Raw genomic sequence first — 18191 nt, 5'->3', positions numbered from 1 at the left:
ACATTTACAGTCTACCTGGCTTGAGATACAGACGTGGATGCTTAAAGAAATCCAAACAATTCATAATCAAAATGTTCATCAATGCTACAGAAAACAGGGGTAACAGAAAAACAAGGACAACAGGGAAGATGGTGTGCGCTGCTTGGAGAAAGAGTTGAAGCAGACACCATGCTTGCTTGCACAAAGCAAGAAAAGGTATCTAAATTCATTCATTCATTTATTCAGTAAGTATTTATGTTTTAGGCTTTGAGCATTCAATGATGAACAGGTAACACAGGTCTAGCTCTCAAGAACTGGGAAACAGACAGTAAACTGATCACATAAGTTTTAATAGATTGGACTATTTCTCAAGTGGGAAAGATACAACATTCATGAATGAATGTTCAGCAGAAGCTGTGAAAGCAGATGGCGGTGGGGGAAGAAAAACCTTACCTGGTAGAGACACCCTTGGATACTGTTGTCCTAGGAGTTTCTGACCAAAGTGCCACCTTGGTTTTTAGTTCTTTATTCTACAGTTGAAAAAAAAAATGTGTAGAGATTACATATTTAAGTATATTTATTAGCCACATGCTTAATGTTTCTGATCAACACACCACCTACATCACTCCTTGGCAGTAAGCTTGTTCTCTCAGTCGCTCTATTAAAACACAGAATGTAGCCAGGTTGAGAGTCACTATCAATCTGAAATTACAAACACATCTTGAAGAGCGTTTGTGTCCTTTTCCAAGGGATTCAAATAAAAGTATTCTACATTAGTCTCTGAAATTCAACAGCTGAACTATGGTTTGATTTTACAGTTTCTTTTATGTAGAGAGATGCAAAGAACTTCATAACATAACATTATTAAAGAACCTTGTTAAAGACACCCACGGTATTTATTACATGTTTGTCTTTCTTGTGAAATCTCTTGATTATAAACTCCGTGAAAATAAGCACCATCTGTTCTTCACTATAGAGTTCATGACATTTTTAGCCTTAATTTTCTCACTGAAGCCTGTTTCTTGATCTCTACACTAGCAGTAAATAATACATATCTTGCCTACTATGTTTAAGTTGTTGGAAGAAAAATCTCACATGATCATAGTACTTTATTTTTTTAAATATTTTATTTATTTCTAGGAGAGAGAGAGAGAGACAGTGTGAGCAGGGGAGGGTCAGAGAGAGAGGGAGTCACAGACTGAAACAGGCTCCAGGCTCTGAGCTGGCAGTCAGCACAGAGCCCGACGCGGGGCTCGAACCCACGAACCGCGAGATCATGACCTAAGCGAAAGTTGGACGCCTAACTGACTAAGCCACCCAGGCGCCCCTGATCATAATACTTTAAATCTGGAAGCACTCTCATAATTCTGGGAGATAATGCTGTGGTTGATAATAAGGAAGGCAACAGTTTAATTTCTCGGGTACAAATCCTAGCACAGCCACTTGGTAGCTTTGTGACCTCACTTAGTTTATATGACCTCTCTGAGCCCAATGTCCTCATCCGTATAATAGGATCATTGTTTTTCTTCGCAGGTTCTGAAATGAGATATCAATATGTACTGTGCCCAGTGTCTGGCACAGATTTTTAAGACATAAGATTTTCTAGTCCAAGTACCATTTTTATAACTAAAAACTGAGGTCCAAAGAGCTTAAGTGCCCAACATCTTGTTCATGGCAGAACTAGGGTTCAAAATCAGGTCCTTCTGAGCCAGTGTCTCCTCTACAGCATAGTCACACCAGGCACATTCATTTAGTAGACCTGGACAATGAGCTCTAAAATAGCAAAGCGTCATGCTCATGGCTGAGTTGTCAGTTGGCTGCACTGGCAAGTCAAAGGTATTTAAAGGATACACCAGTATAGTAGGGTCTGGAACTGAAGAGTGGCTTGATGGGAGATTTAAAGGGGGAGCTGTGGCTTTAAAAGAACAGTAATACACCTGCTCCAATACCTATTAGGAAAGTAAGGAGTTAAAGTGTCATATAATTGAAGTTTAAAAGGTATCTCCTAAAAGCCCACCAGATGGTTTGGAGTAAGCCAACACCAAAATGCATGATTTTGGGAAACAGATGGTAGAATTTTGATGGAAGCAAGAGGGTTAATAATTAGGCATGCCTAGCAAATGTCAAGACTTTTGCCAAGTGCTTTCCATACATCTATTCCTTGATAACTTTTAGTCTTTTGCATATTAAAGAAATAAGGCTGACAAAACTCAGATTGTTTAGGTAACTTGTTTCTGATAACCCACACATTGTGTATGCAGCATTGTGTACAAGTGTGCAAGCTTTACGCAATCCTGTCTGACTCCAAATCCTATGCCCTTTTTCCTGAAAGGCATTATTTTTCTGAAACCAGAAGAATTGCTTAGCCTCCTTATATTACAAATAAGTAAGTGGTGAGCCCCAGGCACAGAGGCACAGAGATTCAATGATTTCTGAGGGGATTTCAGGTCTGATAAACATGAAACAGAAGATTAAATAAAAACTGTAAATTAATCAGCAATTAACCTACTGCATCCATCCATCCATCCATCCATCCATCCAGTTAATCAGTTTCTGCCATGTCTATGGCACCAACCCACAGGCAGAGGGAATGTGAAATCACACAAGAAAGCATGGATCTTTCTTTCCAGTACACAGGATACACAGTACAATGGAAGTGAGAAAACAAACACGTAACCATTAAAAAAATAAAAAATAAAAGAAGTTCAGGAGATGCCAGAAACAGTAAGTAATTAATTACTACATAAAAGGAATAACAGAGATCAATGACCAGAATGATTTATGATATTTTCATACACAAGAAGATTTTACCGGGACCTTGAAGACAAAGTGAAATGGCCTAGGTGGAAAAGAAGGAGAAAAAGACTAAGGCAACAGTTATTAAAGAATGATCTTGGGATATCAGCAATATCAGCGTTACCTGAGAACTTACTAGAACTTCAGATCTTCCATCTCCAATAAGACCTACTGAGAAACCCAGGGTCTCCAAGGGATGAGTTTTAAGAAGCTCACCAGACGATTCTGACATCTGCTCAAGTTTGAGAACCACTGGACTAAAGTTCTGATTTTCAGTGTTAGTTGTATAATTGGAATTTCTGGAGAGATTTAAAATCTAATGAATCTAGAGCCCCATCCCAGAGATTCTGTTTAACTTAGTTGTAGTCCGGGTTCAAGAGTTTTCAGGACTCCACAGGTAATTCTAATGTGTTGCTAAGATGAAGAAAATAAGAGAAAAACATAGAGGGAGGCAAACCATAAGAGACTCTTAAATACAGAGACAAACTGAGGGTTGCTGGAGGGGTCGGGGGTGGGGGATGGGCTAAATGGGTGATGGGAATTAAGGAGGGCACTTTTTGGGATGAGCACTGGGTGTTACATGTAAGTGATGAATCACTAAATCCTACTCCTGAAATCCTTATTATGCTATATGTTAACTAACTTGGATTTAAATAAGATTTTAGAAATTTTTTAAAAAAGATGAAAAACGATTGAAGTAAAGAAAGCTGATTCAAGATGTGGATTTTTGCCCCTTCATATCAGCATCTCTACTGCATATAACTAAAAAATGGAACAAAAATCTTCACACATAATTGATCATTTCACTGTGATGTTTCAAGAGTTAGGCATTTCACTAGTCTCACGTAGGAAATGCACTTCAGATCTGATAAATTGATAATAAAGATGTTCCTTGTATAATGGAGATAAAGCTAATATACACTCCAAACAAGTGTAAGCACATCATTGACCAAGTATGTTGTTGAGAAAAACTCCTCTGTATACAATACTCTGCAAGTTAGGAAGCGATTTGAATCACATCATGATGACAACAAATACTAGAATAAAAATAATCCAGGCTGGACAATTATGTGGAGGCTATTTTTTCCTAAACAAAATCCCCTATAGGGATTTTTTCCTAAACAAATTCCTAGTTTCTCAAGTTGCTGAGTACCAAACAGTACAAAAGCATTAAGAGTTATCATGTTAGACTGTCTTTATTTTCATTTATCTCAACTTCCATGCTGATTTATTTCATTGACTAGATTTAGGTACTTATTTTTGATTCACGGGCTTTCATAGTTTTCCCTTTAATTAGAACAGCCATATCCGTGAGTTTTATTACAGCGTTACTTTACAAAACTACAAATCACTGACCAGAACATGTCTGCTTTTTTTATGACTTTATCCAAGGATAGTTTATTGACATGATTTTCTATTGCATACTGTCTATCAACACATTCTTGTTAAATTAAATGTTAGGGATTGTGATGGTTATATAAAATGGGATAATCTTCAATGTTTAGAAAATGGTATAATTTCTGAAGACACATTTCCCTATGAGCAGGTCATTAGTGAGGAAGCTAAAAATGCATGAAATGTGAGAGAAATGCCAGAGCTGAAAATTAAGATAATAAAGATATTATTCAAAAGTAGAAAGAAAAGTAGAAATTTTCCAGTGAGGTTTTAAAAATATTTAAGCTTTAAAAAGTTTTTAATATGCATTTATTTATTTTGAGAGAGAGAGAGAAAGCACAAACAGGGAGGAGCAGAGAAAGAGGAAGAGAGAGAATCCTATGCAGGCTCTGCCTTTTAAGCCCAGAGCCCAAAGAGGGACACAATCCCAAGAATCTTGAGATTATGACCTGAGCCAAAACCAAGAGTCTGATGCTTAGCCAACTGACCCACCCAGACACCTCCAAAGATTTTTTTAAAGAATAAAATTATATGAGTGTATATATCTCCCCTGCATAGATGGGGAAAATACTCTGCTAGGGTAGAAAGAATGTCACAGAAAAAAATTTTNAGAAGTTACTTTAATATAGGAAATATATATAATATATATATATTATATATATAATATAGGCCATGACTAAAATGAATATAAATGGTCTGGCAAATTTAATCACTTCATTCCTAAATACATATTGTATGTATACACGTGTATTTCATACATGTATATAAGCACATGCACATACACACTTACCTCCCGAACACACACTTCTTTAATCACTCAGATAAATGGATTCTGTGGTGGCGATGGGGGAAGGGGAGCACATGCTCCCAAGGCAAGGAGACTCCAGTGCAGCGAAGTGATGTTGAACAAGCTTCCTAACTTCTCTGAATCTCAGTTTAATCACTTATTAAATGTAATGATAGCTTTCTCCCAGAGTAGTTTTGAGGATTAAATAAAATGAAGCATGTAAGCATGCCTAAAAAGAGGTGAATGCTTTTGGTACGGATGAGAAAACTTTGCTATCTGTGTGGTTTAGAAAGCTGGTGTGTTGGGGCACCTGGGTGGCTCAGTTGGTCGAGATTCCGACTTCAGCTTAGGTCATAATTTCATGGTTCATGGGTTTAAGCCTCACGTCGGGCTCTGTGCTGACAGCTGGGAGCCTGGAGCCTGCTTCAGATTCTGTGTCTCCCTCTCTTTCTGCCCTCCCCTGCTCGCACTCTGTCTCTCTCTCAAAAATAAATAAATATTTAAAAAAAGAAAAAAGACAGGTGGTGTGTTTACACAGGTTGTTCAAGCTCGGGTGGCTATTTTTCATAAATGGAATCAATTCATCCTGTTACTTAACGGATTCTAATATAGGCAGTGGTCTTAAATTTGCAGTGCAAGACAGCAAACCTCTGCATATATCATCCCAGTTAAGAACTTCGTACTAAAGCACTGACTAGGACCAGACCAGAGATAGGCTAACCATTGCTCAAGCACTCACTAAGTTCAAGTACCTGGTCAAATATCATAGGTTCAGAGATGCTCTTCCTCGTTCCCATCACTCTCTAACTATCATATTGTCATATTCTTCACTTTTCAGAGCACTTATTCCTCTCTAATTGTTTATTGTTTATGTCTTTCTTATCTGTATTTTCAATTGAAGTATAAGCTAGATAAGGTCAGGGGCAGTCTGTTCTGTGCATTACCCATATACCTACCACTTGAAATATTTCCTGGCACATGAGAAAACATGTACACATAACTATTTGATCAATAAATTAAATTCATGTGGCTTTGACTCTACTTTTTAAAATTTTGTGTCTTTATATTATTTTGAGAGAGATAGAGAGTAAGCAGGGGAGGGGCAGAGAGAGAGAGAGAGAGAATCTGAAGCAGGCTCCAGGCTCTGAGCTGTCAGTACAGAGCCCAACACGGGGCTTGAACCCACAGACTGTGAGATCATGACCTGAGCTGAAGTCAGATGCTTAACCGACTGAACCACCAAAGTGCCCCTGGCTTTGACTTTATAAAGCTGAAATGGTCGCTGTAAAATTCCTTGCTGTGAAGGAAAAGATTTATCGACTGAAGATAATACATTTTGAGAATATAAAGACATTCATCAGATAGTGCTATAATTTGAAGACTTTCTGTAAAAGAAAACATTAATATACAGCACCTAGAGGGGCACCTGTGTGTCTCAGTCAGTTAAGCATCCAACTTCGGCTTAAGCGTTGGCTCAGGTCATTATCTCATCATTTGTGAGTTTGAGCCCTGCATCAGGTTTTGTGCTGACAGCTCAGAGCCTGGAGCCTGCTTTGGATTCTGCGTCTCCCTCTCTCTCTGACCCTCCCTCGCTAGCACCCTTTCCCTCTCTCAAAAATAAATAAACATAAATTTTTTTTTAAAAAATATATAGCACCTGAATCAAGCTATATACAGAGAATCTGAGACAGTATTGAGAGGTGCTTTCACATTAGTACAGAGTCTGTGGCCAACCAAGAAGTTTCCATGAACAAATCTGGGGAACAAATCTGTTGCTTTCTCATACCAAGTGGCTAATCTGCAATTATTTGCTGAATTTGTGAGAATATAGGAACAGAGTACACTGGAAACAAATACATTGTTCTGGTCTAACTATTAGACCAAAGGCTAATTGGATAATGTATCTGAATAATCTGAGTTAAGTTGCCAGTTTATTTAGGACAATAAAATTTGCTTTGGGGATGGTATTAATAAACAGACACTACTAAAGAACACAGAACTGAATTAAAAGCAGTAGTACCATTGATATCTGGATCCTGTGATGACAGCTGGCACTTAATTATGTCTGACCAGAACCTAGAACCACAATGAAGTGAAAGCCCAGAGACAGATAACAATCTCTCCAATGAAAATGTGTTACCGATGTGCGTGCACTGAGTAAAGCAGGAGCCCAAACTGGAGCCCAAGCAGGCAGATCCACCACTGGAACTGATTTCCAACCTAAAAGTTCAGTCTAGGATAAAAGTCATTTCAAATGCATGAAGAAAGCCCAGACTTCTAAATAATGTGAGACAACTCAAAAGTTAGATCCCTACCTCACACTGAACTTCCTGAATTACATGTAAACATGGGTTTAAATCAGATTCCCAGTCCAAAATGGGAATCTGAGAACATGTTTATCATCTCTCCCTTCTTAGTTTTTAATTAAAATGATAACAAATGATTTCTAGGTATTGAAATCCCTTAGTGATGAAGAGGGGGAAAAAAGACTATCAGCAGATCAGAAATATGAGGACTGAAGGACTGAAAGTGAGTTACGAAGTTACTGCTAGAGCAGAGGCACCTGCAGGTGGGCCTGTGGTCACTGAGGCAGATGACTGAGCCTACAGAACCCTGTAAGTCAGAGAACACATTATCAAAGACTTAAAAATGGATATACTTTGAGTTACCAATTTCACTTCTAAAAATTTATCTTAAGGAAGTATGTAAATCATTAGTGATCTTTGTATAAAGATGTTGAATTCAGGGGCACCTGGGTGGCTCAGTCAGTTAAGCATCCCTCGGCTCAGGTTATGATGTCACAGTTCGTGAGTTTGAGCCCCGCATCAGGCTCTGTGCTGACAGCTAGGAGCCGGGAGCCTGCTTCTGATTCTGTGTCTCCCTTTCTCACTTCCCGTCCCTGCTCATGTTCTGTCTCTTTCTCTCAAAAATAAATAAGCACTTAAAAAAATTAAAAACAGGGCTGCCTGGGTGATTCAGTTGGTTAAGCATCCGACTTTGGCTCAGGTCATGATCTCAAGGTTTGTGAGTTCAATGCCAGCATTGGGCTCTGTGCTGACAGCTCATAGCCTGAAGCCTGCTTCAGATTCTGTGTCTCCCTCTGTCTCTGCCCCTCCCCCATTTGTGCTCTATCTCTCTCTGTCTCTCAAAAATAAACAAATGTAAAAAAAATTCTCTAAATAATAATAAATTAAAAACAAACAAAAACCCAAAAGCAATACTAAAAACAACCTAATATCCAACAATAAGGACTGAGTTAATTAAATTAGTATAGGTCAATACATAGGCTATGTAAAGATAATATAAATGAAGTCTGACTGATAAGCAAAGACTTCTCATTATATTGCTATATAGAGAAAAAGACTCCTTGGCATGGTCTAAAGACCTTTATGGTCCTGCCCCTTCCTACCTTTCCAATGTCATCCCATGCTATTCCATACACCTCTTAGATTAGAAGCTCTCACGATGGCTCCCTATCCTTCTGTCTGACATGCCCTACCACCCGGTTTTCCACTAAGCTCGGATTAAAACTCATTTTCATAGAGAGCTTGGCCCCACCCACCAATCTAAATCCTCTACCCAGGTGTTCTCTCTCAGATTATCTTGTTCTTTTCTGGCAGAATGCTTCCATAATATTGCAAGTTACATGTTCATTTATGTGTCTGTTTCCCTCTCTAGACAGTAAATTCCAGAGTGCAGGGTTCACTCATCTATTTTATTCAATATTATTTTCCCTACCTTAGCGTCTACATCAGTGTAGCCACCCAATAGGTTCTTGTAGAATTAACTACAAGACTGATGATGTGAACAAATGAAAGAAATGAACAAAAGTTTAAAAATAGAATGAAATAGGGGAACCTGGGTGGCTGAGTTGGTTAAGTGTATGACTTTAGCTCAGGTCATGATCTCACAGTTCCTGATTTTGAGCCCTGCATCAGGTTCTCTGCTGTCAACACAGAGTCTGCTTCAGATCCTCTGTCCCCCTCTCTCTCCCCTCTTCCCTGTCTAGCTCTCTCTTTCTCAAAAATCAATGAACATTAGGGGCACCTGGGTGGCTCAGTCGGTTAAGCGTCCGACTTCAGCTAGGGTTATGATCTCACGGTTCGTGGGTTCGAGCCCCATGTTGGGCTCTGTGCTGACAGCTAGCTCAGAGCCTGGAGCTTGTCTTCAGATTCTGTATGTCCCTTTCTCTCTGACCCTCCCCTGATCAAGTTATCAAGTTGTCTCTCTCTCTCTCTCTCTCTCTAAGAATAAATAAAACATTAAAATTAAAANTTCGAGCCCCATGTTGGGCTCTGTGCTGACAGCTAGCTCAGAGCCTGGAGCTTGTCTTCAGATTCTGTATGTCCCTTTCTCTCTGACCCTCCCCTGATCAAGTTCTCTCTCTCTCTCTCTCTCTAAGAATAAATAAAACATTAAAAATTTTAAAAAAAAGAAAAGAAAATTACAACAGGCTTTTTGAAGTGGGTGAGCCATGACACAGAGGCAGAAGACGTGATGGATGTGAAAGATAAAAGAAGAGGAAAGAGAGGGCGCCTGGGCGGCTCAGTCGGTTAAACGTCTGACTTTGGCTCAGGTCATGATCTTGTGGTTTGTGAGTTTGAGCCTCATGTTGGGCTCTGTGCTGACAGCCTGGACCCTGCTTTGGATTCTTTCTCCCTCTCTCTGCTCCTCGCCCACTCATACTCTGTCCTCTCTCAAAAGTAAGTAAACGTTAAAAACATTTGAAAAAAACAGAGTGAAGAAAAGAGGACATCTCAAGGCAGGAAAGAAACAAAGATAGAGTAGAGCAAACCCAGCTATCTGGCTGGGGCTGAATTCCCGCAAAGTGGTCTTGACCAGGCTTCTGATTCAAGTTCACATGTTATTTTCTATCTCCTCAGTATAGTAAGCATTCTGGAAAATTTGGGTGAACTTTTCACATTTAATAGTATTTAATATTATAAAATAGTGCTTAATACTTTAATAATTATTAAGAGTACTTCTCCCACAAATCTATAATTTCTTATGCACAGAAGACACACATATTCACACACTCACAAAAAGACGCTCATGTATACACACAGACACATGTACACTCACACGTAGATACTCAGACACAATCAACACACAGATACGCTCACACACCTGTGCACATACAGGCTCATTGTGGCACAGTGGCACATGCAAGCACACATGACACATTCACACACAGGCTCACAGATATACTGAACACACAGCCACACACACACACACACACACACAATCACAGTCACACTGAAATATATAACCCATTCCCTCCTTACCTGGGCTTCAAGTATATTAACTTTTTCTTTCAGATTTTCAATTCTTTTATCTTGTTCTTTCAAATTATTTTTTAATCCTTCCATCTAAGAATTAGGAAACACAATTGGAAAAATCTGGTCAGACAACAGGGAAGTTACTTAAGTCAGAAGTTTCACAGGTTTCTAGGGTCAACTGACATCCATCAAATAATAAAATTAAATCCCAAAGCATTAGCGGGCTCAGCATGTTGCAGAAAAAAAGCAGGGGGCGTTGGTGCCTGGGGGTGAGAGCACGTGGGCAGTCCTATTAAACGCTGGAATCTCTGGAAAACCTGTTTAAACCGAATCCAGCGGGCACACATCCTGTGGGAGGCGGTTTGGGCCATCGCTCTGTCTCCACCATACAAAGTTTTCATACAGCAGGTACAGAGGCAGGTGGCCATCACACAAGGCCACTGCGTGGCATGGGGAAGCTTCCTGAGGCAGAGATCTGGTCAACCTGATCATGAGCTGAGCCTGCCTTGCTTGGAAAGAGAAGGATCTGCCAAGAAGCAACGTGGAACTGGGGAGCTGGGGTATGAAGACCAGAGCAGAGCGGGAAGAGAAGAAACCCATGGATTCTAAGGCCGATTCTGCCACCATCAGTTCTGTCATTGGACGACTGTGAGCCCCAGTTTTCTCATCTATAAAATGAGAATGTGGGATAGCCTCTAGGTCCATCCTGGCTCTCAAGTACCATGACTCAATTCTCTGGCCTTCTGGTGAGGTGCTAGCCAAATGTTATATTTGTGTCATGGAGGTATTAGAGGTATTTGGAAGGATTCTTCTTGGAAACAAATAGTAGATAGTAAAAAATGATGGAAGGTCTGATTTTAAGTCTAAAGCAGAGCCCTCCACCCAGATCAATAGATATCTTGAAATAAATTGTATGAGAACACAATCCGCTGTCCATCCGGCTGCCACCACAATGACCTCTTCTCCTTCACCTGCCAGGATGTTTTCAGAGAAGAATGGCCAGGCTATACCCCAGGCCCCACACACCTACTAAGTAAATTTGCTTTTTATGAGGTTATAAAAACAGATCATTGCTCCCTCAAAAAGGGCAGAATCTTCTAATCTCCAAAATCTTTTCAAGAATGGTGTACATTATCTGGCTTGGGACCCCTTTTAAAAAAAAAATCATGGAAACAACTAAACAGCAGTTAAACACAATTTCCCAAAAATTTTCATTGAGAACGCTACAGGTGTTGGCATACAGACAAAAGAAGGCATTAAACACAGAGTCAGACGGCCTGGGAATAAAAAGGAAATGTCACCAGGGAGAAGAATCTCACTGCTTGGAAGGTCCAGACAAGCTGCCTGCATTCGGTCTTCTCACTGTAAACATCCCGTCTACCAGAGAAACACGCTTGATTAATCTGACCTCCTGGATGACACTGCGCAGGGTCTGATGTTGGGAATGAATCACAAACTGCAGATGAGAGAGCTGCTCTTGGAGAAGGGCAATCTCCATTTGAAGATCGTGGCAACTGGAAATGCAAAAGGAGAAAGAGTTGCTGAAGCCTGGCGCAGCTGATTTTTATAGCTCTGCTGCCAGGCTCTCCTCACACACGACCCTGTTACTGGGCATCGCGTGGGAAGTATGCTGGGGGTCCCATATGCCACACAACACACTGAAGATAAACAGGCACAAAGCAGCCTTGGATGAGCCCAGACACGAACGTGAATGAGAATATCCATTCATGTCAAAAACTCCCTCCTGGCCATCTGTGACTTCCCTCCCTCCAGGAGCTAGTTGAGTCAAACTGTACTGAGCCAGATGAAGCACTCACATGCCTAAACTGCTGTGCCTATGAGCAACCACAGACCTAGAACTCAGCAGGATGCACAGATAATTATATAAGGATAGCAGGGCTAAAACATGGGGGGTCAGGAATGCAGATTTTATACATAATGAGAAACCAATTTCCAACGATACACAGTTAGTTATGTTGTGGATTGGCTGTGTTTGTCTTTTATCATCATCATCGTCATCATCATCATTATCATGATCGTTATTACTATTAATTATTCTGGCTTCCTACTTTGGGTATTCTACTACCTATAAATAGAGCATAAAAAAAGGAAATTCAAATTCCAGCTAATATTTTTGAGTCCACATCAACCAGTGTGAGAAAAAGTTGGATGAAGTTTGCATTAGATTATTCACACTTTTATGAAGCTCCATGTAGGTAACTGGAATTGATTACACAGCTTTTGACTTGCCAATATTTTCTTCTATTACCTTATAAGAATATACTATGGACTTCAAGAGGTAAGTGAATATGCTTTAGGAAAATAAGCTTTTTATACAGTAATATATTAATTTTTTTGTAGCTATTAAGGTTTTATAATGAGTAGCTACCATCCAATGAAATTGCAATTCTGATTTTTATGGCCTCTACGAATATTACAAAGGTCATGGACATTCATGTGACACTATAGAACATGTTCCCATTTGAAAAAAAAAGACTGTCTCATTTTATTTCACATCATGTACTAAAACATTGCACCTCAAACTTAATATGTATTGGAGGGTCTTGTTAAATCATGAGGGATCTTGTTCAAATGCACATCTGACCCAGCAGGCTGGGGCAGGGTTTGGGATTCTGCTTTTCCAATAGGCTCCAGGGTGTTGCCCGTGCTTTGTGCAGCCTCGGCCTGGACCACTGAGGGTGGCTCAATAACTTCTACTGTATAATATACTCTCTCAAAGCCAAATAGCTCGCAGGCAACTCGCAACATTTAAGACAATCTTTTGATTGTTTTCCTCTTTTGGTTTTGCGTGAGAGAGCTTTAAAAACAGTTTGTTTCACTGTAGAAAAAATTAATTTCTACAAAACTACAGAAATTCTTGTACAAGTACAGATATTATATAACATTAGCCATTACTCTTTACTTGTCCTATGGAGTTAAATGAACTATGCTATAAAAATACCGTGCAGTTACACAAAATATACATAAAATGTAGTTCATTGATGTTCATAGCATAAAAATTGGAACACTAAATGTTCATCATTAAAAGAATAATAAAACAAATTATGCTATATACACTTTTTATTTTACATATACATATATGTTATGGACATAGGCCAGTGGACTTGATTTATATCAAAGATGATTCAGCAGCATTTTATGAAATAGATGGTCTTTTCAACAAATGGTTCAGAGACAACTCTATATTCATATTAAAAAAACAGAAAAAGAAAATTAATCTTGACCTCACTTCATGAGAAAAATAAATTCCATGTATATGGTAAATAAATCTGGAGACCCAAAAGACTTTCAGAATATAGTATAGAAGAACATCTTCATGAATTTGCAATAGGCAAATATTTTTTTAAAATAGCACTCAAAACAGTATTAACCACAAAGTTAATTTTGGCTAGATGAAAACGAAAGTCTTCTAATCATCAAACGACAGGGTACAGGATAGCCTCAGAATATTGAACTGAAATGACTACTAAAGGCACTGTACTCGGGATGTGTCTGTTCCGTTAATAGGACAGATACCCCAGCAGAAAAATTAGAAAGGGGCTTGAAGAGGCACTGCACAAAAAAGAGGAGTTTAGGATATACGGAGCAGAGAAGGCAAGCAAAAGTTTGCCCCACAGCTGGTACTAAGATTCAAAACTGCTCTGGTGAAGAGGGACAAAGGAGAGAAGGAAGGAATGAAAACTCACTCAGGACTTCCCTGGCAAATAGCGACAAAGAACTCAGGATACCTTACAGAGGCAGGCTGGCTTTGAATATTTATAAACTCTTCACAAACCCATAAGAAAATTAGAAAATAAAATAAAAACTTGTAAAAATATTAAAAAGGAGTACTCAAAATGGTCTCCTTGTATCCCTTGATGACCCAGAACTCAGACCAAAGGAAAAAAGGGGGTGGTCTTAGAAGATGGAGCGGGGTGGACATTATGCTCCTCAAAATACGAAGCTCAGGAAATTTCCCCACATATTCCATGCCGGTGCTACCATTTATCTACCACTGTAGATAAATAAAAATCTGAAAGAGGCCTCAAGGCGGAAGAAAATATTTCCAGCAGCACTCTCGAAAACACAGGGCTTTCAGGCTTATCAGCATTAATACATAGAACAGGGACTAACAGAAATTGGAGAAATTCTCTCTCCGTATTGTTTAATAAATATGAAACCTAGTCACCCACTTAAGGGCTTTAAATACAAGAATATACTGAAATAAGCTGCCATTTGAGCTCCCTTTAATCTCTGTTTTTTATCTTTCAGTGAAAGCACTCAATCTTAATAAAGAGGTACTAAAGCAAAACAGCAGGAAGAAAACATTACAAAGGCCAGGCCTAGAAAAAGACACTAAACCCTTCTAACCAAAGGCCTGATTCATGATCTGCCTCCCAGCACCTCAATATAAATATAAAGTAAACGCTGAAATTAAAATGTAATGGAAAAAGTTACACTTTGGGAAGGTGTAGATATATTTTTCCCTACTCTTCCCACTGAGTACAACCAAAAACACAAGAAGACTCTGGACGGTGGAGAGAAGGCAGACCAGCTCAAGACCTCAGAATCCAAGGAATGACACAATGTTGAGTTCCTTGGGTTTTCTTTTGGCCTCATATATTCCAGACTTGGAGCTGAAAAAGTCTGCAACCTGGAAATGCCAATCGAAGCAGACACAACAAGCCCCTTCAACAGGGAGGAAAATCTTGGCCCTTTCCTTTTGAGGAAGGGAATTGAGGATCCTCTCTGCATTCAGAGCACCAATTCTATCTTTAACTTGCAGAAATGTAAAAACAAATGCCTTTAGTAATATGGACCCTCATAGTATAAGCACTTGGGGGAGAAGCAAACCCTCATCACTCTGATGACCAATGTCTGCCAATCACTTGGCCAAAGGAAATTAAATTAATGGAGAATTGTCTCCATTGCACCCATTCATCAGCATACTTTAAAACCTCTCTTTGGGTTAACTTACGCCATCAGATGGAACATTATTCAACCACATTGCCCTCTACTCTCAACTGTTACAATAGCCTTGACTGAATTGTTTTCTGACGTCATGCTATTCTTTTTTAGAGGATTTTTCTGAGGTACAGCTCCTGTGTTTCTCGGAAGGATAACTCTAACACGGACCTTTGTGTTTGTGATATCACCAGGCAGAGGGACAGGTTGGGAAACTGTCTTCTGCTCATAGACACACAGAAGAATTAGAGAACCAGTCTGAGGGAAAGTCTTCAGAGGTCTCCAGAAATGAAAGAAGGTCAAATCTCCTCTATAGCAGAATGAGCACAGACTGCTCTGAGAATTCTAGAGCCCAAACTCCCAGCTTTACAATTTCTGAGAGGCTGTATAATCACTTCACCAATTAGAAATTCAGCTCTCTCCCTAAAAAGCTAACAATGGATTAAATTAAATAAGGTACCTGGAGTTACTCTATCATCAACAGGGAAACACAATACATGTGGTAGTTAGTAGTAATGGTAGTAGAAATATGGAGTGAACCTTGTTTTTATGAGATGCTTCTGCCAATTGTCTTAACTTTCATGAAAAGTAATTGTAAGGGTTAGCATAAGGTATTATAATTATATATTTATATCCACATACAAATAACTATCATTTTCTCCTGAATTATAAATACTTAAAGTCATCCTCTTTAGAGATGCTTTTAAAAATTTTTTATTTAAATTTTTTTTAACATTTATTCATTTTTGAGAGACAGAGAGACAGAGAGACAGAAAGAGAGAGAGCACAAGTGGAAGAGGGGCAGAGAGAGAGGGAGACACAGAATCTGAAGCAGGCTCCAGGCTCTGAGCTGTCAGCACAGAGTCCAACACAGGACTCGAACCCATGAACTGCAAGATCATGACCTGAGCAGAAGCTGGACATGTAACCTAATGAGCCGCCCAGGAACCCCATGATGCTTTTTAATACTAGAAATACCAAGTTAGAACATAATGAATGTTTTCATCAAAATGGCAAAAAATCATGGCACCTGTCAAACCCATACTGCCTAAGGAAAATTTAATCACCCAGAGCCCCAGCTCAGAGGAGTAGCCCCAGGCTATTTTGGGGGTAAGGGAAGACCACTCGTAGGCCTGGGAGCTGGTGCCTGCCAAAAGGCCATTCATTGGTTAGATGACAACATAGGGGATGGTTAACATGAGTGATCTGCCCAATAGGAAGTAGTATTAGGCCAGCAGACTCTTTCCTCTGCAATTTGAAAGGAAAATACAGAGAATATAAGTCAGGTGGAGAAAACCGTTGAGAAACGTTAATGAATCACACAAGAAAAACAAAGAACAAGGAAGAATGAAACTGTAGAACACTAGGGGCACCTGGGTGGTTCAGTCGGTTGAGTGTCCGGCTTTGGCTCAGTTCATGATCTCACAGTTTGTGGGTTCGAGCCCCATGTCGGGCTCTGTGCTGACAGCCAGCTCAGAGCCTGGAGGCTGTTTCAGATTCTGTGTCTCCCTCTCTCTCTGACCCTCCCCTGCTCATGCTCTGTCTCTCTCTGTCTCAAAAATAAAGTATAAAAATTTAAAAAAAAAAAGAAAAAAGAAAAAAGAAACTGTAGAACACCCATGACTGAATAGGAGCAATAAAATAATCTGGTTTTAAAAAACACATTAGGTGCTAACACGTGGTCTTCCCATCTTCCCACGAGATGCATCTTCTTTGTGGCCATGTCTATCCAATCTTAGCCTCACAGAAATCCTCTGTTTGTGGCAGCTTAACCAAGTCTCTATTGCTTTAACCAAAAGCATCTGACACCTACTGATTTCATTTTCTTGTCACTTAGCAGAGTGAATACCTCTACACACAAAGTAATAAGTAAGATAAATATTTGTGACACCCACACTCTATGAAAATTGCATAAGCTTGGACGTACAAACCCCTTTCTAGGAACACAAAACATCCATTTCCCTCAAGATATTTCTAAAACCTCCCTAAGAGCTTTCCGAGAATTCCTTATAACAACTGCTCATATATAATAGAAGAGAAAGAATAGCTCAGTTTGGTTTTCAAAATGGTTACACTTTTGGCTCAAAGGCTGACAAAAACTGTATTGTCAATAAAAATCATTTTTAAAGAAAAAATATCAGAGTGTCTGGACTCTTAATGGAAAGCATACAGTCCCAGCCAGCAGTCTTGCTACATGGAAGAACTCTCTTGCAGAAAATAGATAATCCACAGATTTCCTTAGAGCTAAGTTATGAGTATATGTAATTCTGAAGACCTATGGACATCTTCCATAGAATTTCCTACATTCTCTACAAGATGTACAGCACTATGCCGCTGCCCTGCTGGGACTATATGCTTGTATGCAAAGAACAATACGTGTAAATTAATGTTAGTGGTATTCCAGTATGTTCTGAATAGGCATATGCAATTGCCAGGGTTAGACCAGATCTGGACTTTGGCATATGTGGTCCAATACATCAATATGAGCCAGACAGGGGGCGCCTGGGTGGCTTAGTCAGTTAAGCGTCCGACTTTCACTTAGGTCATGATCTCGCGGTTCGTGGGTTCGAGCCCCGCATCGGGCTCTGTGCTGACTGCCAGCTCAGAGCCTGGAGCCTGTTTCAGTCTGTGACTCCCTCTCTCTCTGACCCTCCCCTGCTTACGCTGTCTCTCTCTCTCTCTCTCTCTCCTAGAAATAAATAAAACATTTTAAAAAATTAAAAAAAAAAAAATGAGCCAGACAGAAGGCAGAAGCTTACGAGAGATGAGAAGAGAAAGACAGCTAATTGTAAAGAGAAAAAGACTGAGAGAGAGAGATGTTTGAATACATATTATTGAATAAATGAGAATAAAACTTTATACATTCTGAGGTTCATAAGAATGCCTGATACCCTAAGAAGCAACAGTTCCAAAGGGATGAAATAAGACCTTGAAATAGATTTGACTTTGAGCATTATATCAGAACATACAACAAAGGTGGCAGGTTTTGT

The 18191-nt window shown here is 39.5% G+C and overlaps 1 protein-coding gene across 1 annotated transcript in view; it reads right to left on the bottom strand.

The window, feature by feature from the left end:
* Positions 1-18191, bottom strand: part of CCDC68 (coiled-coil domain containing 68) — a 44834-nt gene that overhangs the window by 4854 nt on the left and 21789 nt on the right. The window contains exons 9-11 of the mRNA XM_077777679.1: positions 11645-11750; positions 10243-10326; positions 433-509 (exon numbers count right to left, since the gene is read on the bottom strand). Coding sequence (XP_077633805.1) covers positions 433-509; positions 10243-10326; positions 11645-11750 — 267 coding nt within the window. The remainder of the gene's footprint in view (positions 1-432; positions 510-10242; positions 10327-11644; positions 11751-18191) is intronic.

Source organism: Crocuta crocuta, unplaced genomic scaffold, assembly GCF_008692635.1.
Source record: "Crocuta crocuta isolate KB4526 unplaced genomic scaffold, BGI_CrCroc_1.0 scaffold36, whole genome shotgun sequence".
NCBI lineage: Eukaryota > Metazoa > Chordata > Mammalia > Carnivora > Hyaenidae > Crocuta > Crocuta crocuta.
The sequence above is the reverse complement of the archived record's forward strand: the minus strand, read 5'-3'. Positions and strand labels throughout refer to the sequence as shown.